This window comes from Protopterus annectens, chromosome 5.part0, assembly GCF_019279795.1.
Source record: "Protopterus annectens isolate FY-2018-M chromosome 5.part0, PAN1.0, whole genome shotgun sequence".
In the NCBI taxonomy this organism is placed as follows: Eukaryota; Metazoa; Chordata; order Ceratodontiformes; family Protopteridae; genus Protopterus; species Protopterus annectens.
In genome coordinates, this window is record NC_056735.1 from 1,162,845,279 (window position 1) to 1,162,867,857 (window position 22,579).

General features: G+C 44.3%; 1 protein-coding gene across 3 annotated transcripts in view; it reads right to left on the reverse strand.

The window, feature by feature from the left end:
- Positions 1–22,579, reverse strand: part of LOC122801567 (U2 snRNP associated SURP domain containing) — a 2,423,494-nt gene that overhangs the window by 1,607,249 nt on the left and 793,666 nt on the right. For all 3 annotated transcript variants that reach the window (XM_044071008.1, XM_044071006.1, XM_044071007.1), the window contains one exon: positions 12,512–12,630. In XM_044071008.1, the coding sequence (XP_043926943.1) occupies positions 12,512–12,630 (119 nt within the window). The remainder of the gene's footprint in view (positions 1–12,511; positions 12,631–22,579) is intronic.

The following is a 22,579-nucleotide window of genomic DNA, read 5'->3' on the forward strand; positions in this document are numbered from 1 at the left end:
GGTATCTTCTGCAAGATTGTCTGATTGGGACATGCAGGTATGCCTCTTTTAGGTCCAAAGTTACGAGCCAAGTCTTTTTGCCCAGCATGGGCAGTAGCTGCTGTAGAGTCAACATCTTGAATTTTGGAACTTCCAGAAATGTATTTAGTATAGACAGGTCCAGTATTGGTCTCCAGGTTTTGTCCTTTCTGGGTACTAGGAAAAGTTTGGAGTAAAATCCTTGCCCCTGCTCTTGTTGTGGCACTTGCTGAATGGCCCTCATGTCCATGAGGGCTGTAATTTGTTTTTTTGCCTCTGCCCATTGACTGTGTGGCAGGTCTGGCATACCTTTTGACCTTGGTAGAGTGTGGAAATGGAACCTGTAGCCTTGGGACACTATGTTCAGGACCCATTTGTCTTGGGTAATCCTTTGCCAATTTGATGAAAAAAGTCCTAGTTTACCCCCTAAGGGGGCTGCCAAAAGAATAGTGCTTGGACCTGGTAGAGGAAAGTCATTGGGGCTGTTTCCTGTAAGGTTGTGATTTTGTCTTCTCCGCTTTTGGAGGTAGGAGCACCCCATTGTTTAGGCCTGTATGAGCTTTGGGGCTGACCTCTGCCTCTGGGACACCTGTATCTGCCTCTCTGTGGTCTGTCTGCCACTGGAAAGAACCAATTTTTAGAAGGCCAGTTTCTGCTAAATCTGGGTGGCTGTACCTGTAAGAAATCCTTGACTGTCTGCATGGATTTTGCTTTATCCTCCATTTTTTTCAACACCTCTTCTGCTTTAGTACCAAACAAAGTATCATGCTGTAATGGTGCATCTAATAATTTTGCTTTAACATGATCAGGCAGATTTTGTTCCTTTAACCAAGCATGCCTTCTAATAACAGAACCTGTAACTGTGGCCCTGCAGGAGGCCTCCAGTGAATCATAACCACATTGCAAAGTATGCTTTCCCACTTGTTCAGCTGCATGCAATAATTCCTGTAATGCCTTGTTCTCTGAACATTCAGTATTTGTCAACATTTTCTGATTAAGCAGTGACATTAAATATTGCTGATATTTGAGCATATGAAACTGACAATTTAAGGCCCTTACAGCCAGGGTAGCAGAAGTGTATACTTTTTTGCCCCATCTGTCTAGAGCCCTGGAGTCCCTTATCAGAGGGGACAGGTTTTTTTGCAGTGGAAGCTTTAACCCCCTTGGGACCTTGAGATATAATTTCTGGGACAGCAGCGGGGTTTTTAGACAGGAATTTATGAGAATCTGGGACCCTGTAGTATCTGTCTGACTTAGCAGGTGCAGGGGGGACAGAGTCTGGGGATAGGCCGGACTCTGAGAATACATAGTCCACAATGTCTAGAACAGGTGGAATAGCAAGGGGTCTGTGCTGAGGAAGTAGTAGAAAGTCTCTGAGCCTTTTCTTAGATTCAGAATAATCTTGGCTCTCCCAGTGGAAATGTTCCCTCATGGTATGCAGGGTTTCCCCAAAAGAATAATCCTCAGGAGAAGAGGCTGAAGGAATGGATTCTTCAGCATCAGAATCCTCATAGGGAAGCATGGAGTAATCTTGTTCGGAGGAGGAATCAGAGGAAATAGAAACCTGATCAGAAGAATCATACTCTGTCTCTTGCCCAGGCCTCTTATCAGGAAGGGGATGGGAACCCCTGATCAAAGTAATTAGGTCTTCGGCCATTTTGAGCATCTGTTTTTTAGGCATGGTAGTCTGAGTAGGAGAATGCTGTACTTGTTTCTTTGTCTTTAATGCTGCTTTAGTCTTTGAAGCTGAGAATGGCTTAATATATAGTTGTGTAGGTCTGCAGACACCCTCAGAAGCCGATGCCTGCTCAGCGGCTCCGGACCCATCTGAGGGAATGATTTCCGAGTGTCCAGTACTTGAGCATCCAGAGGCCCAGTTGGCTCCATGTGGGAGTCAGAAGCGGCCTGTGGCTCTGAGGTAGCGGGCGCCAGGGGCTGCGAAAGCGCCTCACTGAGAACCGGTGACTGGGCTAGAAGAGGCTTCGTTGTCGGTTTTGGACCTCGGATGCCTATCCTTCGCCTTGCATTTTTTGTAAACTGCAGTTGTCGGCTGATCCGACGGTATTATATAGTTAAATCTTCGGCCAAAGTAATGAAATGCAAAATCAAACGGACGCTTGATAGCGCGTTGGTTAAATCTAGCACAAAACCGACAACTAGCAACGTTGTGATCAGGGCCTAGGCAAGGAATACAGTAAGAGTGAAAATCCTTATGCGGTATTTGCTTCCCACAAGAAATACAATTGTTAACTTTTTCCTGACATCGGTCTGGAGCAAGAAAAAAGTTTCCCCAACGGGGTACTTAGCTTTAATGAAGACTTCAGATCTGAAATTCTGATTTGAAAATCTCAGGAGTCGGCCGACCGGCACTTACGAACTGTTTTTGCTTCCGGCACCGCGCGGCAAGAAAGACAGAAGAAAATGGCGTCGGCTGCTTCTTTTATACCCCTGGTGCACTGACATCAGGGAAGAGGCGACAACAACCGATGCCGGACCTAGACTTTGGAATTCCGGCCGACTACGGGTAGCCTGCCAGCAGGATAACCCAAGAGTAATAACTGCAACAGTGAAACACGATGAACATTTTGGGTTCTAGTTTCCATTCGTGTGAGTCCATGAGATTTCTGCTTAAGTTGTCTGCCAGTGAATTTAGTTTGCCTGGCAGGAATTGTGCTTGTAGGTGTACTTGGTAGCTCAAGGCCATGTCCCCACAGAGCCATGGCTAGTCTGCAAAGAGGGTACGAGTGGCTTCCCCCCTGCTTATGTACCACATAACTGTGGTGTTGTCTCTGTCTTTACCAATAGTTGTCCTGGAAGAACACGGTCTTTGAAGGCTGTCAAAGCATTCTGTACAGCTAACATTTCTTTTTGATTGATATGCAGGTGCATCTGTCTCAGGTTCCAATTGCCCTGAATGCACTGCCCTGCCATGTGAGCCCTCCATGCATAGTCTTATGCGTCTGTTGTTAGGGTTTGGGCAGCAGGGGGTAGAGTGAAAGGGAGTCCCTTGTTGTGGTAGCAGGCATCTTCCCACCAGAGGAACTCTGTCTTTATAGAAGGAATGATAGAAATCTTTTCCAGGCCCTGAGAATGTTGACACCATAGGCTTTTTAGATACCACTGGAGTTTCCTCATATGAAGTCTTGCATATGGAATTAGTAGAATGCAAGAGGCCATGAACCCCAGAGTTTGCAGTATTTTCCTTGCAGATAGCTGGGGTTTTGTGGCCAATAGTTTGAAGTCGGTTGCCAAATAAACTTGTTTCTCCGGAGTGAGGAATGCCATCTGGGAAGTTGTGTTCAAGCTTGCTCCCAGGAATACAATCTGTTGGCAGGGTACTAGGTGAGATTTATTTTCAATGATGGTGTATCCCAGTGAGGTCAGAAGTTTCTTTACAAATGCCAGGTGTTGTAATAGCAAGTCCTGGCTTTCTGCCTGAATCAGACAATTGTCCAAGTATGGGTAAATTTGAATATTTCTCTGCCTGCAAAATGCAATGGCTGGAGCTACACACTTTATGAACACCCTGGGCGCAGTACATAAGCCAAAGGGAAGTGCAGAGAACTGAAAGTGCATGGAGCCCGTCCTGAAACATAGGGTTTGTCTGCAGGATCCTCTTTTGGGATGTGCAGGTAAGCTTCCTTTAAGTCTGGGGTTACCAGCCAGGCCATCCTTGGCTAGCATAGGAAGAAGCTGTTGAAGAGTTAGCATTTTGAATTTTGGAACCACCAGAAAGGTGTTGGGAATAGAGAGGTCCAGGATAGGACACCAGGAGTTGTCTTTTCTGGGTACCAGACAGAAATCTTGAATAAAAACCTTGTCCTCTTTGTTCTGCTGGGACAGGGTGAATAGCCCTGATATTGAGAAGAGAGAGAGAACCTGCTATTGAGCTTCTGCCCATTGATTTGGGGATATGTCTGGTCAACCATTTGGGGTTGGTAGTATCTGTATCCTTGGGAAACTAAGTTCAAAACCCATTTGTCCTGGGTAATGAGTTCCCAGTTTTTTGCATGCAGGGCGAGCTTTCCTCCAAAGGGAGCAGGTAGTACAGCAGGGCTTGGAAGGTTTAAGGTTAAGTCATTGTGCCATTTTTCCGTAGGGGGGTGGCTTACTATTCCCTCCTTTGGAGGTGGGAGCCCCCCCACTGCTTAGATCTGTGCATAGTCTGAGACTGGAGACTGGAGCCTAGGTGGTCTGCTGTTCCTGGGTTTGAACTGAGAGGGACTGGAAAGGACCAGTTCTTTGAAGGCCAATGCCTACTGAATCTGGGAGGCTGTACTTGTAGGAAATCATTAACAGTTTGCATAGATTTAACTTTTTCCTCCATCCTTTTGAGGACTTCTGCTTTGTTGCCAAAAAGGCGGTCTTGGTTTAAGGGAGTATCCAGTAATTTAGCTTTAACATGATCTGGCAAGTTTTGTTCCTTAAGCCAAGTATGCCTTTTAAGTACAGACCCAGTGACAGCAGCCCTGCAAGATGCTTCTAAAGAGTCAAAACCACATTGCAAAGTATGTTTACCAACTTGTTCTGCAGAATGCATTAAATGTTGGAATTATTTGTGTTCAGCACAGTCAGGAATCAACATCATTTTCTGTCTAAGTAGTCCCATAATATGCTGCTGGTACTTTAACATATGAAACTGGCAATGTAAAGCCCTAATGGCCAAAGTAGCAGAAGTGTATACCTGCTTACCCCATATGTCCAAGGCTCTAGAATCCCTATCAGAAGGGGTAGGATTTTTGGCAGAAGTAGCCTTAATGCTTTTTGGTCCTTGGGAAATGGTCTCTGGATCCGCAGAAGGATTCTTGAAAAGGAACTTGAGAGAGTCAGGTACTCTGTAGTACCTGTCAGGTTTTCTGGGAGCTAGAGGTAAAGTGTCTGGGGTAAAGCTAGATTCCAAGAAAGCATCATCTACAATGTCTGGAACAGGAGGGATAGCTAAAGGCCTGTGTTGAGGTAGGAGTAAGAATTCCCCAAGTCTCTTTTTGGAGTCAGAGTAATCCTGGCTTTCCAAGCGGAAATGCTCCCTAAGAGTGTGCAATGTTTCACCAAAAGAAAAATCTTCTGGAGGGGAAGCAGAGGGAACGGAATCCTCTGCATCAGAATCCTCATAAGTAGATAAGGGCAAATCCTGGTAATCAGAAAGAGCAGAAATATCAGATTCCTGATCAGAAGAATCAGAAACAAAATCAGTTCTAGGTCTCTTAGAGGGGGAAGGCTAGCTTCCCCTAATTAAAGTAATAAGGTCTTCAGCCATTCAAACCATTTGTTTTTTAGGCATATGGGCCTGGGCCTGAGCCTGAGGTTTGGTCGTCAGTTTTCTAGGTGTGGTGCGAGTTTGTGGCCTGGATGAAAACGATGGCGTCAGTTTAATATGAATGTCTGTAGGCCTGAATGCACCCTCAGAAGCCGGTGCCTGCACAGCGGCTCCAGACCCATCCAAGGTAGAGACATCCACAGGTTCCATAGTCGAAGAAGCATCTCGCGGCATACCAGACTCCGAATGGGTCTCAGTAGAGGTCTGCGAATCAGAAGCAGCGGGTATCAGGGGCTGCGAAAGCTCCTCACCGAGTACCGGCAAACTGGCGACTAGCTTAACGGAAGCGTCACCAGTTTTGGACCTATGCGGTCTGTCTCTGTCTTTATCCTTACATTTTTTTCGGAAGATCGGTAGTCAGATGGCTAGACAAAGCCATTTCAAAGTACACAGAACAAGTACGAAAGTAATTAGCTGCAAAAACAGCCCGACGACAAATAGTTTGGGCTCTGAAGAAGACACAAAACCAACAACGAGGGACATCGTGGTCTGGGCCTAAACAGGGAATGCAGTAAGAATGCAAATCTCTATGAGGTATTTGTTTTCCACAGGTAAGATAATTGTTAACTTTTACTGACATCGGTTAGAGAAAGAAAAAGGATCCCCAAGGGGTACTTAGCTTTTTTGAAGACTTTGGGTCTGAAACTCGAAAACGAAAATTTCAGGAGTTGGCCGACCGGCATTTGCGAACTGCTTCTGCTTCGGGCACCGCACGGCAAGAAAGACTGATGTAATGGCGTCAGCTGCATGTTTTATACCCCTGATGACCTGAAGTCAAGGAAGAAGCGACAGCATCCGACACAGAAATCTGAAGACTCTGGTATTCAGGCCAGCTGAGGGCTACCTGCAGGCAGATAACCCAAATGTGATGACTCAAACAGTGAAATACGAAGAACATCCGGCAATGAGAGATGTCGTGGTCTGGGCCTAAACAAGTGATGCAGTAAGAATTAAAGTCTCTGTGTGGGATTTGCTTTCCACAGGCGAGACAATTGTTAACTTTTTCCGACACCGGGTAGAGAAAGAAAAAACGGTTCCCAACGGGGTACTTAGCTTTAGACATTTTCTGCTGAAATCCAACTTCTGGTAGTCACCGACTGGCACTCATGCGAACTGCTTCTGTCACGGCCTCCATGGCAAGAAAGACTGGTGTAATGATGTTGGCTGCCTTGCTTTATAGCACTGGCAACCTGACGTCAAGACTACAGGCAACGGCAGCTGGCGCACAAAAACACTGACTCTGGTATTCGGGCCGGCCGTGGGCTACCACAGCAGGGATAACCCACAAGTGATGACTGCAACAGTGAAACACGAAGAACATCAGAGTCTGTATGGTGAGCATCCTGAAGGATGGTACTTGAAGGAATAAACTGAGTTGCGACAACTCTAAAATTGGTCTCCAAGGGCCAACTTTCCCGGGAACTAAGAACATTCTGAACTACAACCCTTTTCCTCTTTCCAAAGCAGGAACCTCCTGTATGGTTCCTAGTGCTTGCAAGTCTTGAATGACTTGAGGGAAAAGGTGGATCTGGTCCTTCAGAGGTTGTGAATCTCCATAAAGGGAGGACTGGATTTCTAAGTCATGTAATATCCTTTTAGAACAATGGACAGGACACATTTGTCTGTGGTAATGCTTGTCCGAACTGAAAGGGAGTGACAAAGGCACTGGGAAAGAGGAATTTCTAAGGAAGTTGCCAGGTAGTCGCAGACTACCTAGGTTGTCTGGAAAGGGGGTCTTTTGAGCTGAAGATGGCTGAGACCTAGGAGGCATCTGCCTACGTGTGGTCTTATTGTGTTGTTGGGAAAGTGTACAGGTCTTTTTCTTAATAAAATTAGTTCTCAAAGGGTAGTTCCTATGGAATTTAGGACCTGGGAAGACAAAAATATGTTTAAGCTCCTAAAATTCTTTTCCTCTCTCTTGGAGGGATGTGAAGAGGCCTCAGAATTAGAACCAAAAAGGGCAGTGTTGTCCAAAGGTGCATCCAAGATCTTTGCCTTGAAACCCTCAGCCAAAAGATGCAACCTCAGCCAAGAACATCTCCTAAGGACTGAACCAGATGCTGCTGACCTAGCAGACACCTCTACTGCATCATAGCTGCACTTAATGGAATGTCTGGTAACTTGGGAAGACAGACCCAAAACAGAGGAAGGCTGGGTTTCTGCTTCAGAGTCTGGGAGCTCATTCAGTAATTTGGAAACCCAAGAAAGAACAGCCAGAACACACATGGATATATGTGTTTAATAATTAATGACTATGAAGGCCAGAGTGGAAGAGGTGTTGACCTTCTTCCCAATTCTCTCCACCACTTTACTCTCCTTATCTGAAGGGAGGAGACTGATAGAGGGCAGTAATTGGGCAGTTTTGTCAGCAGACAGATCACAGCTGGGTCTGCAAGGGGACATTTGTACAGGTAACTACTGTCCTCAGGCACCTTATAAAACCTGTCTGGTCTTTAAGGAGCAGGAGGTTGAGAATCAGGTTTTTAAATGCTGCTAGAAAGGCATCCTGAAAGACTGGCAAGACTAGTGGGATGGCTGAAGGAGAAAGTGTGTCAATTTGTAAGCAGTCATAACTCCTTTGTACCTCGGAGACCTGTGAGTTTTCCCACTCTTGCAGTAGTTCCTCATGTTGGAGATAGTGGAAATATCTTCTGCAGGAGAATCCCCACCATCCACTTCAGGTGAGGCATACTCCAGAGGCCTCAAAGTTCAGCAGACAGAGGAGAGGAAATAGGAGATAGGAGATGCTGGGGTAGAATGATGCATGGTGGAAGGTCTATGTGCCATGAAGGCATTCAAAATCCCCTGAGAAAAGGCTTGCCAGTCTGGGGAAGACTAGACTGGGAGACCCATGTTTTTGTTTTCTCTTAAGAGGAAGCCCTACCCTAGGCTAGGAAAAAAGGGCGGCTGTAGGCCTGGGCTCCAGAAAGGAGATCGGCACAACCTCAATGGAAAGAGCAGGAGAAGTACTGCGAGGAACATTAGAAGGAGCGAGGTGTGGTTCCCCCTTACCATCCAAAATGGACATCTGCAAAACCTCTGCCTACGTGCTTGTAGGAACCCTTCACAGCGGCTTCTGTATCAGTACCCGCTGAAGGAGGAGGACCCACTACCATAAGTACCTCTAGACCTTCACTGGCCTCAAGAGGGACAAGCATCCTCCAAAAGGGTCTCACAGAGATGGATGCTTGGTGCCAGAGCCATGGCCTCAAGCTAAATGCTAAAAAGTGCGTAGTCATCCCCTTTGGGAAAAACAAGGTGCCCACAAATTACCACATAGGTGGTAATCCATTAAGTATGGAAGAAGTACTTAGAGATTTGGAGACCAACGTAGATAGTAATCTCTCCTTTGATAATCACGTTGCCAAAGTGGTTAGAAAGACCTTCTATACAGCCCACCTTATCACGAAAGGGTTCGCATCTAGATCAACAGAGGTCATTGTGCCCCTCTACTCGTCACTCATCAGGCCCATAATTGAATACAATGCCCCTTTTGGGTTGTACCTTATCCGACACCTGCAGCAACTGGAGAGACGCCAAAAGTACCTCACCAAGAGGATCATGGGCTACAAACAGATGTCCTATACAGCTCAATTAAAGAAACTCTAGCTCTACTCAGTTGCTTACTGCCTACTCAGAGGCGATCTATGCCTGATGTACAAAGCCATGTCAAACCCAGAATTAATGGACATGCTCCACCTCAAAAAATCCAAGTCCCTTAGAGCTACACGCTCCAGGGACCTAAACCTCAGCACAAAAATAAATAGGACATGCTGGAGGGACAGATTCATTTCCCAGAGGCTCCCCTCACTCTGGAATAGAATCCCAATTCATGTCAGACAAAGCCCCTCACTGACCCTCTTCAAGCGAAATCTGGACGCGTGGATGGGAAATCGCAAATTCACCCCTGGGATCTCTTCTGTGTCCCTGCTAGACAGAGGCACAGTAAACTAATCTTAAAAGGGTACCTTCTGTGACCTACTTTACAGAGGCACAGTAGGCTAATCTAATAGGGAGGCGGAAGCCAAATACACTCTGGCTAGGCTTGTAGATGCCCTAGGGCAGATAGCCTAGTATCTACCTATGAACATCTGAGATCAGAGGTACAGCCAAAGATTCAGGCCTTAACTTTTTCACCTTCTTCATGGGCTCACCCGATAGACCAGCAGCACCTTCCATATATATAGCACGAGTCATTTCAGTCTCTGACTCCCAAGATATAAATTAAGGGTAGACATAGATGACTGTGGAGAGTTTTAGAGATGAACGCCTGACAAATGGCACAGGCCTTATAATCATGATCAGACCCCCAGACAAAAAAAGACACTAGTCTTGGTTGTCTTTGTGTGGAATCTGTCTTACACAGTGGCACTTGCCCTTCTTAGATGACATTAACCTCTAACAAGCATGCAGTAAAAAAAGCATAAAAAGATTCCCCGACAGAGCACTTATCTGAAAGAAGATACATTTTTGGCAATCAGACGGATGGCTGGAAGATGTCGTTCAGACTGGTGGCAGAGAAGTTCTGAAGATGGTACGTGCAAGTTTTTACATTTATGGCCGACGCTTGGCTGTTCTATGTGCAACGTCGCATGTCCTTTGCAGTAGCTTAAGTCTTTGGTATACTGGCCAAACATTTGGGTCAGCTAGGCAGAGTCTCCCTTATGTTATGAATACTGCAATATGAGAACAGAGGGACATAGTATTATATGTACGTCTGTGTTATTATCTGTTACCAAGTTACTGGTTGTCAGACTGCTGTGAATGATCTCAGTACCAGAATCATGGCCAATAACCTCCTTACAATGAGTAATGTATCTCGGAGTTGTTCACATGCCATGTACCTTTATGTGAGCTGTACATTCTCCTAGGCTAGGTTTGTGTCATCCACAGTTATAGTCTGCACTTCTTCCAAAATTAAACAGCACATTGGTTGACTGCTTTCAACCCGCCAAGATCACAAGGAAATCTCCCATTCAGATGGGACTGCAGCCCTGGACAGAACTGTCTGAAGTCCACTACGAGCACAGCACAGACCTTTCTTTTTCATGTCACCTCTGACTGGAGTGTGACTGCAAGTCCAGTTACAAGCTAACATCTAATAGATGTCAATCACACATTCATTTCTGTGCAATAAAATAGACTACAAACATAGTGATGCAGTGGTTAACGTTGTTGCCTCACAGCAAGAGGTTCTCCGGTTCAATTCTTGACTGTGGTGCCTACTGTGCATGTCATCCCTGCGTTTGCATGGGTTTCCTCCAGGTGCCCTGTTTTTCCCACATTCCAAAGACATGCATCTGGAGTGTTTCTCCCCAGGCCTCCGCTGAAAATAGGCTCTGTCCTAGTCAGATTTTCCCAGTCAACAAATGTTAAACAAATAAATAAATAAAAATTTTAAGGAAGGAATGGCGGACTACTTCACATTCTGTCTCCTGGAAAGCTGGAGGATCCAAAGCCACAGTCTGTGAGATGGATAAGGATAATAAACGTTCCCACCTGCCTCCTTTCAGATGACCCTCCTCTGGAGAGGCTCCTAGGCTCAAGAGTAACAGCTTCAACTGGGTTTGATCCAGTATTTTTGAACCAGTGTTCCTTTATGAACTCTACGTTATCCCCTTTGGTGGCAGTTATGAAAGATGCTGCCCAAGCAACCTAGAGGCACTCTTATTCTTGTCTCTTCACCACTCTACAAGCTCTTGCCTGTGTGTGTAGAGCAATTATCCATGCATTCTACTACTGTCTCCTGTACAATGTGTTTGGTCCAGCACAGGTCCCACAGACCATAATACTTTGCTGCCACCTTGCACCTGACAAGCAGTCCAACACTGTATCACAAGACAGTTTACTCCTCAATCATAGTGGAAATTTAAGGTCTTCAACTGTTTCTTTCCTGTCCCAGTTCAAGTCTCATTTGGTTATAAAGGTTCTAGAAAAAGCCTCTGAAGACCTCAAAGTTAAGTGCGCAGCCCCTAATCTAGGCTGCAACTCTGACTCAACAGATGCTCTAGGTAGGGTTGCAGACTCGGTCAAGGGATGACTCAGAATAGTGTGGCTAAGATCTTCCTCCTTTAAGGAGGCATTCAAGAACAAAGTTCAAGATCATGAAGGAGCTGCTTTCCAAACAGCTTGCTCAAGACTCAGTGGGCAACCTCTTAAAAAGGAAGCAAGGCTTCACATGTCTGTGAAACACTAGTAAGTATTAAAAAGATGGCAAGGCAAAATAATGCAGTAAGGGTACAACTAAAAGTACACAACTAGAAGAAAGAAAATGAAGCAAAGGTGGAAAGTGTCTAGCGGAAAATTACACACACTAAAAAGCAAGCAATGTGACAAAACAGTAAGGAAGACAGCAGGATGCTAGGACCCACAAGGCATCATTAGTAAGAAAGCTGTCATCCACCTATGAAGATCACTTGGTTAAGCCCTCCATCTAGAGCAACAGGTACAGTTCTGTAGACCTCTAGCCTCTCTACTTCCTTGTGGGTAAAAGGCAAGACATGGTACTGTCTTTACTGTCACATACAGACATTCTAGCTGCCCTTAGTAACTACAACCTTCAACATAAAAAATGGGGATGTTAAAAATGTTAAGTATCTAAAGGAAATGCAAGTAACACATTAAAAGTAAACAAGATTATACGAACAGAACACAGTCTAAAAAGATGGGCTGGGCAGCACACAAAAAAGTGCCCCACCCCCCACACACACACAGACACAAAAAAATTAAACTTAACAATTAAAATATAGTCTTCTAGAAGAAGCTACTAGGGTTAACAACTAAGAACTCAAGAATGTGGGAAAAACAAAGCGATTTGCGTGTAAACTGGGAAGAAATAACCTCCTGGTTAAGTAGAATCTGCCAAGTTTAACACATATGTAATCCTTACTTTTCATCAGAATCTGGGCTTATTCTGAAACATAATGTAACAATTATCTCATCAATTTTTTCAGTTATGTAACAATTTTATAAAGTACGATTATTTCTGAAAAAATGTAAAGAAAAGCTACATACTAAGGATATATGCCAACTTCAGTCAGTCAGATTAATAATTCTGCTGCATGACCCACATTGCTCAGCAAGGGGGTTTGACCATCAATATTTTTCACAAGTGGCTCAAGCTTCTTCTGTATAGTTATAAATACAGTCAAATGTAAATAAAAACAGAATACTCACAGGTTTTCTGGGATCTGGTAGAAGTGCTGGCTGCCTTTCTGTCTGCTGAGAACATTTAACATCCGCAAATTTGGCTGCAGGCTTATAAAGTTTGCCTTTTTTCTCCTCTACTTCATCATCTGTGAAAAAGGACACAAATAAACATCACACATTTAAGCCCTTTACGACTACTAATAATATGCACTTGCTAATAACAGAAACTGCACTAAGTAGGAAAAAAAGGCATTTACTCCACATACCTTATAATCAAATGATGTAACTACTACTTTCTGCTCATTTTGTTTTAGCAAATCCCATACTGTCTGGAAATTGTCACCTCCAGCACTGCAATCCTAACCCCCAAAATTTAACACAGTGTGCAGAATACTCCTCAACTTATGGTGTCACACAATATAAAGTATAAGTTAAAAATGCATCTTGGTTGTTAGCACATCTATACTACTAGCTAACCTCCCAATATCTGTTTTTTAGACTGGCTGCAGTTTTCCAAATCAAAGCCTCCACTCCCTTATGATCTTTACCTTACCACAGAGGCGGTACTTGCAGGTGTCCGTTAAACAAAACTCTCCATAACCAATACCAGAAAAGCAGCATCATAAAGCATGCTGTAGCACTAGGCTGCTGCAAAAGCAATTTCAGCTCTGCTTAACATAGCTTGGCTAGTGTCCCTTAAAGCCTACACTCGGTAAGCATATTGTATAATAAATTTATTTTGTTAAGAGTTGCAAAGAAAATTGAGTTGTTCTTAAAAATCTAGTCAAACTGAATTCGAAAAATACAGTTATAAATGTACGCTCACTACAACAGTAGAGGCTCAAATATGAGGATCAGTGCTGTAGTAGGAATCAATAGCCTTCGGAAAAGGAAAGGCCACCCTTTCCATCTGACTTCTAGAGCTTTTGGCTATCGCCACAGCACAGCTGCATTTCCCCTGCACTAGGGGCAATAGAAAAGACCAAATAGCATAGCTAAAAGACAGAACGGCATTTTTCATTTTTTTCTTTTCTTTTTTTGTTTGAAAGGCTATCAAAGACTACACCCCAAATAAAGGCGAGTAATGCCACTGATCCTCAACCTACAAATCTCTTGAATGTATAATGAGTCTGCTCCACCGATTTAGAGATTACAGACCTCAGGATCTTCTATGGACCCACAGAGGGGTATTCTAGGGCCAGAACACATAGATGCTGACCACATCTGTTGCCTCCAAGAAGAAAATGGCTGCCGGAGGGGGGGGGCTGTATGCCTAGATCCCTGCTCTCACATTTTTTTCTTTAAAAAGTTTACAATTCCATTCTCTCCTCCCATCTCTTGGCTACCTAAAGCAACAAGGAAATGGGGAGGGGGTACATGGAACTTACATTTATAACAACATTCTTCTAATGCAAACATCTACTTTTGTGGCAAGTATACTCACACAACTGCAGTACATTTCCAATTTTCAAAACCTGTCCACTGTCTGGAATCAGTTACAAAGGAAGACAATCAAGCAACACTGATGGACTTTACATCAAAACTAAAACAGCATCTACACAAGGAACATAAATATAGATGTTTCCAAAAGCATGGTTAAAAGGACATGCGTACTACTTCTATTCATAAACATACACATCTGTAGAGATGCATTTGGTGTGCTGATAAAATGTTGAATTTGTGTTGTATCAAGTATACATAACCTGCACACCCAATGTAAATACAGACACTAGTGCTATAAAATGCTATATTCACCTGCTACAAAGGAAGCAAGCCTCGCTTCTCTGAAATACTAAAAAGTATGTAAAACTCATTTGAAAATACTCTTGTGATATTTTTTCTGTTTTTCTGTGTGTTCTATTATGTTTTACACTGTTAAAACTGTCTCCACCTCCTGCCATTTCTTGAACGGCCTAGGTCATAATCGCTTGTCAGAAGAATAACTGCTGCAGTACAATTTCTTATCCAAGACTGGGGCATTTACGATCTGCCATCCAGGATTGCAGTGCTAAACACTGTAGTGCTTCTGGACTAAAAATCAAGTTTGCAATGCTTAGAAAAGTTGAGGCTTCCCAGTGGCTGCCAGACAGATATGCTGGAATAAAATATTTCTAAAGAAAGTTGCTGTTCTGGGTGCTCTATATGTACAATGGGCTCTCCTAGGACTCCTTCAGAGGTTTGCACTGTTCTCATAAGAGAAAGCAATGCAATCAGCAACCACCTGGATACTGCCTACTTAGAAAAATGCCAGCCTTGTTCACCTGGTACAAGTGAGACAAAGAAATAGTACAAATACCTGAAATAGTTGTGCACACTTACCATACATGTAGATGTTCAAGTGTATTCACTGTTGCAGTCATTACATTTGGGTTATCTGCTTGCACTAGCCCTCAGTCAGCCTGATTAACAAAGTCTTGGGTCCTGCGTCGGTTGCTGTCCCTTCTTCCATGATGTCAGGTCGTCAGGCGTATAAAACATGCAGCCGTCGCCATTACATCAGTTTTTCTTGCCCGAGATGTCAGGTGCCCCCCTAATGGGAAGCAATCAAATCTATAAATACAAGGATATACCTCCAACAAAAAAGCAAATACACCAAAAAGCTTTTAGAGCATAGTAAGTGAGAGTAGAGGTATAGCCAAAAGAAGAAAGGGGGCTAGAGGGAGGGTAACCAGGACTGCAACACTGAATACACTCGAACATCTACACTTATGGTAAGTGTACACAACTGTACTATGTTATTCGTGTTTCACTGTTGCAGTCATTACATTTGGGTAGATTCCCAAAGCTAAGGTTGGGAGGAAGAATTTAAATAGAATTAGGACCAGCGATAAGGCCTTGCAAGTCTGCAGTGGCAAAACCAGCTCTGGATTTAGAGAAAATTGGCAAATGATAATGCTTGGTGAAAGTATGTACAGAACGTCAGGTAGCAGCTTCTAGGATGTCTCTAGTAGGGACGCCCCTGAGAAAGGATGTAGAGGTAGATACAGCCCTGGTTGAAAGGGGTCTGATGCCCTGTGGGATAGGTTTTCCATGGTGCTTATAGCAGAAATGAATGCAGAGGCCTATCCATTTTGAAATAGTTTGTTTTGAAATGGCTTTCTCATCTGTCCCTGCAGCAAATGCCATCAGCAGTTGTTCAGAATTCCTTTGAGGTTTAGTCCTGTCCAAGTAGAATCTAAGCTGTCTGTGCACATCTAAAAAGAGTGTAGTATTTGTTCCCCTTTATTCTGTGGGTTAGGAAAGAACATAGGCAAATGACTGGACTGATTAAGAGCCACACTGGATACCACCTTGGGCATGAAGGAGGGACTGTTTCTGAGGGACACCCTGTCCGCATGAAAGATGATGAAAGGTTCTACTGCCATAAGGGCCTGTAATTCAGATACACTTCTTGCAGAAGTGCTTGCTAAAAGGAAAGCTGTTTTCCAGGAAAGGAATTTTAAATCTGCAGTAGCAGCTAGCTCGATAGGAGGAACAGTGAGTTTCTCCAAGACAAAGTTAAGACCCCAGGCTGGAGTTGGAGCTCTCCTGGGTGGTCTTAAATTTTTGGCCCCTCTGAGGAACTGCTTAAGCAGTGGGTGAGAGAAGAGGGGAGGCTCTGTGCTACAATGAGCTGAAATGGCTGAGGCATGAATTTTGATGGAGGAAAAAGCCAAGCCCTTATGAAGCATCTCAGTCAAGTATTGTAGAATTTGAGGTAAACTGGCCACTGCTGCGCTCATTCCTTGAGATTGGTTCCAGGCACAGAATCTTTTCCATTTTGCAGCATAAGATTTTCTAGTACTAGACCTCCTTGCCTCTAAAATGATATCCATCACTGATTTACTGAGGGATGGTAAAGGAGAGATTAGGTAATTAGCCAGGCTGCTAGGTTCAGGGTTTGCAGTTGAGGGTGCAGAATCTGGTTCTCCTGCCGAAACAACAGGGAAGGAAGTCTGAGGCAGGTGCCATGGAACCAAGGGTGACACACTGCACAAGAGTGGGTACCACTGTTGGTGAGGCCAGTCTGGTGCAATTAAAATCATCCTTGGCCTGTCCTGTTTGATCTTTAGTAGTACCTTGGAGAGCAGAAGCAGAGGAGGAAAGGCATAAACTGATAGGTTTTTCCAGCTGAAGGATACAGCATCCACTTTACAAGCTAGTTTGTGGGGAATCCTTGTGCAAAATTTGTCCAGTTGATGGTTCTGAGGGGAGGCAAACAGGTCTATATCTGGGCTCCCCCATTTGCTTGTCAACATGTTGAAAATCCTTGGTTCCAGTTTGCACTCGTGTGGGTCCATGAGGTTTCTGCTTAGTCAGTCTGCCAGTGTATTTTGTTTTCCTGGCAGGAATTGAGCTTGTAGATTCACTTGGTAGCTCAAGGCTGTGTTCCACAATGCCATGGCTAGTCTGCAGAGGGGGTAAGAATGTGTAGCCCCCTGCTTGTTTACGTACCACATGACAGTGGTATTGTCCGTCTTTACCATTAGTTGTCCTGAAAGAATGTGGTCCTTGAAGGCTGTCAGAGCATTCTGTACAGCTAACATTTCCTTTTGATTTATGTGCAGGTGCATTTGACTTGGGTTCCATTTGTCCTGAATTCACTTCCCTGCCAGGTGAGCGCCCCATGCACAGTCTGATGCGTCTGTTGTTAAGGTTTGGGTGGCAGGGGGTAATGTGAATGGAAGTCCCCTGTTTTGGGGGCAGGCCCCTGCCCACCAAAGGAACTCTAGGCGTAGACAAGGTATGATAGGAATCCTCGCTTCTAGATCCTGAGAATGTTGACACCATAGGCTTTTGAAATACCATTGTAGTTTCCTCATATGCAGCCTTGCATATGGAATTAGAAGACTGCAGGAGGCCATGAACCCCCTAGGCTTGCAATATCTGCCTTGCAGATAGCTGGGTTTTTGTGGCCACTTGTTTGAAGTAAGCTGTCAAATGAATCAGTTTCTCTGGCGTGAGGAAAGCCATCTGGGAAGTTGTATTCAAGCTTGCTCCCAGGAATATAATTTGTTGACAGGTTACCAGGTGGGATTTATTTTTGTTTATGGTGAACCCCAGACAAGTCAGTACCCTTTGAACAAAGGCCAGATGATTCAAAAGAATGTCCTTGCTTTCTGCCTGAATTAGACAATCGTCCAGGTATGGGTATATCTGAATATTTCTTTGCCTGCAAAATACAATGACTGCAGCTAGGCACATTGTGAATACCCTGGGCGCAGTAGATAAGCCAAAGGGCAGTGCAGAGAACTGACAGTACATGTAGCCTGCTTTGAAGCATAGGTATCTTCTGCAAGACTCCCTGATAGGGATGTGCAGGTATGTTTCTTTTAAGTCTAGTGTTGCCAACCATGCATCCTTGCCTAGCATAGGAAGCAGCTGGTGAAGAATCAGCATTTTGAATTTTGGAATCACCAGAAAGGTGTTTAGAATAGAAAGGTCCCGGACAGGACACCATGTATTGCCTTTTCTGGGTACCAGAAAAAGTCTCAAATAGAAACCTTGTCCCTTTTTCTCTTCTCGTACCAACAGAATAGCCCCTATGTTTGAGACAGAGAGTACTTGATTTTGGGCCTCTGCCCACTGATTTGGGGGTACATCTGGCCACCCGTTTGGTGTTGTTAACATGTGGAAATGAAGTCTGTATCCTTGGGACACTATATTTAAAACTCATTTGTCCTGGGTAATGAGTTCCCAGTTTTTGGCCTGCAGACCAATTTTTCCACCTAAAGGAGCATTCAGTATGGAAGTGCTTGGTAGTTTTAAAAGCAAGTAATTGAGACAAGTTTTCCATAGGGGGGAGTCTTACTACTCCCAGGTTTGGGTGCGGAAACCCCCACTGCCTAGTCTTGTGCCCCATGGGACTGAAAGCTGGGGTTTTTGCTGTGTCTGGGTTTGGCTCGAGATGACCTGGAAGGAGCTGGAAAGGACCGATTTTTAGAGGGCCAGTGCCTACTAAATATAGGAGGCTGAACTTGTAAGAAATTGTTAACAGTTTGCATAGATTTAGCTTCATCTTCCATCTTTTTAAGAACTTCCTCAGCCTTTTTGCCAAACAGGCGGTCCTGACTTAAGGGAGCATCTAACAATTTAGCTTTAACATGATCAGGCAAACCTTGCTCCTTAAGCCAAGCATGTCTTCTGAGCACAGACTCAGTAACAGCAGCCCTGCAAGAGGCCTCTAATGAATCAAATCCACATTGCAAAGTATGTTTTCCAACCTGTTCAGCAGAATGCATTAAATCCTGTAATTCTTTATTTTCAGCACAGGCAGGAAGTAACATCATTTTCTGTTTAAGAAATCCAATAACATGTTGTTGATACTTTAACATATGAAACCGGTAGCTTATAGTCCTAATGGCCAAGGTTGCAGAAGTGTAAACTTTCTTACCCCATCTATCCAGCGCCCTGGAGTCTCTATCAGAGGGGCTAGGATTTTTAGCAGTAGAAGCCTTAATGCCTTGGGTCCCTGTGAAATAGTCTCTGGATCCGCAATAGGATTCTTAAAAAGGAACTTATGAGAATCAGGAACCCTGTAATATCTGTCAGGTTTTCTGGGAGCAGAAGGCAAAGAATCCGGAGCCAAACTAGATTCTGAAAAGGCATCATCAACAATGTCTAGTACAGGAGGTATAGCTAAACGCCTATGTTGAGGCAGGAGTAAGAAATCCCTAAGCTTCTTTTCTGAATCAGAAAAGTCATGGCTTTCCCAGTGGAAATGCTCCCTTAGAGTATGTAAGGTCTCACCAAAAGAAAAATCCTCTGGCGGGGAAGCAGAGGGAATAGAGTCCTCTGCATCAGAATCCTCACAAGTAGATAAGGGCAAATCCAGATAATCAGAAGAATCAGAAAAATCAGAATCCTGTTCAGAAGATTCATAAACAACTTCAGTCCTAGGTCTTTTAGAAGGGGGAGGTTGGCTTCCCCTGATTAGAGTTATAAGATCTTCAGCCATTCTTATAATTTGTTTTTAGGCATAGAGGCCTGAGCATGCGGTCTGGGCGTCAGTTTCTTAGGCATGGTTCGAGATTTTGGCCTAAATGAAGAAGGAGGCGTCAGTTTAATATGCAAGTCCATAGGCCTGAATACACCCTCAGAAGCCAGTGCCTGCACAGCAGCTCCGGACCCATCCAAGACAGACACATCCACAGGTTCCACAGCTGAAGCATCTTGCGGCATACCGGACTCCAAATGGGTCTCAGTGGAGGCCTGCGAGTCAGAAGTAGCAGGTATCAGGGGCTGCAAAAGCACCTCACAGAGTACCAGCGAACTGGCGACTGGCTTAGGAGAAGCTTTGTCAGCAGCTTTGGACCTCGGTGCCCTCTCTCTGCCTTTATCTTTGCGTTTTTTCGGAATCCCGGTAGTCGGATGGCTAACCGACGACATTTCTGGATAATTAAACCGAGAAGCGAAAATATACCGATGATGGATAGTGCGCTGATTAAATAAAGCACAAAACAGACAGCAAGGTACGTCATGGTCAGGGCCTAGGCAAGGAATACCATACAAATGAAAATCTTTCTGAGGTATTTGCTTTCCAAAAGTAATGCAATTATAAACTTTTACTGACATCGGTAAGGGGCAAGAAAAAGTTTCCCCAATGGGGTACTTGGCTTTAGTTGAAGACTTTGGTTCTGAAACTCGAAATCGAAAATATCAGGAGTTGGCCAACTGGCACATGCAAAGTGCTTCTGCTTCGGGCACCACGCGGCAAGAAAGACTGATGTAATGGCATTGGCTGCATGTTTTATACCCCTGACGACCTGACGTCATGGAAGAAGAGACAGCAGCTGACGCAGGACCCAATACTTTATTAGGCTGACTGAGGGCTACTGCAAGCAGATAACCCAAATGTAATGACTGCAACAGTGAAACACAAAGAACATCCTTTGTTCTTGCTGTAATATATTTAACTACATAAGCTAAATCAGCAAATGTAATGTTCCCCATCTCTTATTCTGGGGGTTGGGAAAGAAGATATGCAACTATACAGCCTAATTCACACAGAATTCCAATGCTACCTGTGCATGAAGGAAGGGTTAGTTCTAAGGTTTCGCCTCTTTCTGTGATGCAGTGTAAGAGGCACTGTACATGAAGACTGAAAAGCTCAGATTTCCTCCTGACTAAAGTAACAGCGACCAAAATACAGTCTCCCAGGACAAAAGGGTGCTAAGATTAGTTTTGCCATTACAAAATTAAGTTCTCACAGATGAAGTACAGGCCTCCTTGGATGTGCATGATGCAGAACCTCATTTATTTTGTCATACTTCATTTTACTCTAATTTAATTGGGGCAAAACACTTATCCCAATGGGACATATTTAGGCTCAGTGTGAGATGATGATGATGATTATTATTATTATTATTATTATTATTATTATTATTATTATTATTATTATTATTATTATTATTTGCATGGAATATATTAATAACAGTTGAAGAGCCAAGTAATATTTCTAAGATATGGAATTTCAAGGCTAACCTGTACTGTAGGGAGAAAGTACAGTTGTGTACACTTACCATAAATGTGTGTCTGAGTGTATTAACAGTTGCAGTCATCACCTGTGGGTTATCCCTACTGTCATAGCCCTCAGCCAGCCCGAATACCAGAGTCAATTTTTTTTGTGTCGGCTGCAGTCGCCTGTAGTCTGACGTCAGGTCGGCAGTGCTATAAAGCAAGGCAGCAGACGTCATTACATCAGTTTTTCTTGCCTTAACCCATCAGATGCACAAGGAAATAAGGAAAGGTGGTCCTGGAGGCCAAAAACCACTATGGGAAGCTTATGTCCCCCCTAGGGGAAGAGGTTATATAGGGGGAGGGAAACCAGGACTGCAACAGTGAATACACTCGGTCATCTACATTTATGGTAAGTGTACACAACTGTACTATGTCCTTCATGTTTCACTGTTGCAGTCCTCACCTGTGGGAGAATTCCCAAAGCTGAGGAGAGGGGTGGAAGGAAAGGTTGGAGTCCTAAGCATGGGTCAGCAGGCCCTGCAGAACTGCAGAGGCAGACCCTGCACTAGACTTAGAAAAAGAGGTAGGTGGTAATGCTTTGTAAAGGTATGGACAGAGGTCCAGGTGGCAGCTTCCAAGATGTCCCTGGTGGGGACTCGTCTGAGCAAGGCTGTGGAAGTGGAGTCTGGTCTAGTGGAATGGGTATGGAAAGACTTGGGGGGTTCTCATGTAGTCTGTAGCAAAAATGGATATAGTGTGATATTCATTTGGAAAGGGTTTGTTTGGAAATGGGCTGCCCTTTTGCCCCAATGGGTAAAGCTGACAAGTAGTTGGCCTGTTTTTCTAAAAGGTTTAGTACGGTCCAGACAGTACCCGAGTTGTCTGTGCACGTCTAGCGAGTGTAGAATTCTTTCCCCCTTATTTTGAGGGTTGGAAAGAAGGTGGGTAGGTGTATGGCCTGGTTGTGGGTCACATCAGATACCACCTTGGGCATAAAGGAGGGCTTAGTCCTCAGGGAGACCCTGTCTGCATGGAAAATGATGAAGGGCTCAAAAGCCATGAGAGCCTGAAGCTCCGATACCCTTCTGGCTGAGGTGATACCTAGTAGGATGGTAGTCTTCCAGGATAGGTATTTCAATTCTGTAGAAGCAGCAGGTTCGAAAGGAAATAAGGTTAGTTTTTCTAGAACATAATTCAGGTCCCAGGGTGGCATGGGAGGCCTTCTGGGAGGTCCGAATTGCCTTATCAAAGGATGAGAGAAGAGGGGTGGGTCTGAATCGAAATGGGCAGAAATGGCTGAGGCATAGACTTTAATAGAAGAGAAAAAGAGGCCACTATTGAGCAACTCGTCTAGGTAATCCAAGATAAGAGGGATGGAAGGATGGGAGGTACTGGCCCCTTTGGACTGGCTCCAGGAGCAGAATCTTTTCCATTTTCCTGCATATGATTTTCTGGTGCTGGGCCTTCTGGCCTCTGCGATGATGTTGAGGACCTGCTTGCTTAACAGTGACTCCTTGTTAGCTTTTAAGGTATAAGCCATGCTGAGAGACTTAGAGTCTAAGTCTGGGTGCAGTATCTTCCCCTTCCTCCGGGTCAAGAGGTCTGAGATCAGGGGAAGCTGTTTGGGGGGCTGTAAGGTCAGGCTGCGCAGTAAGG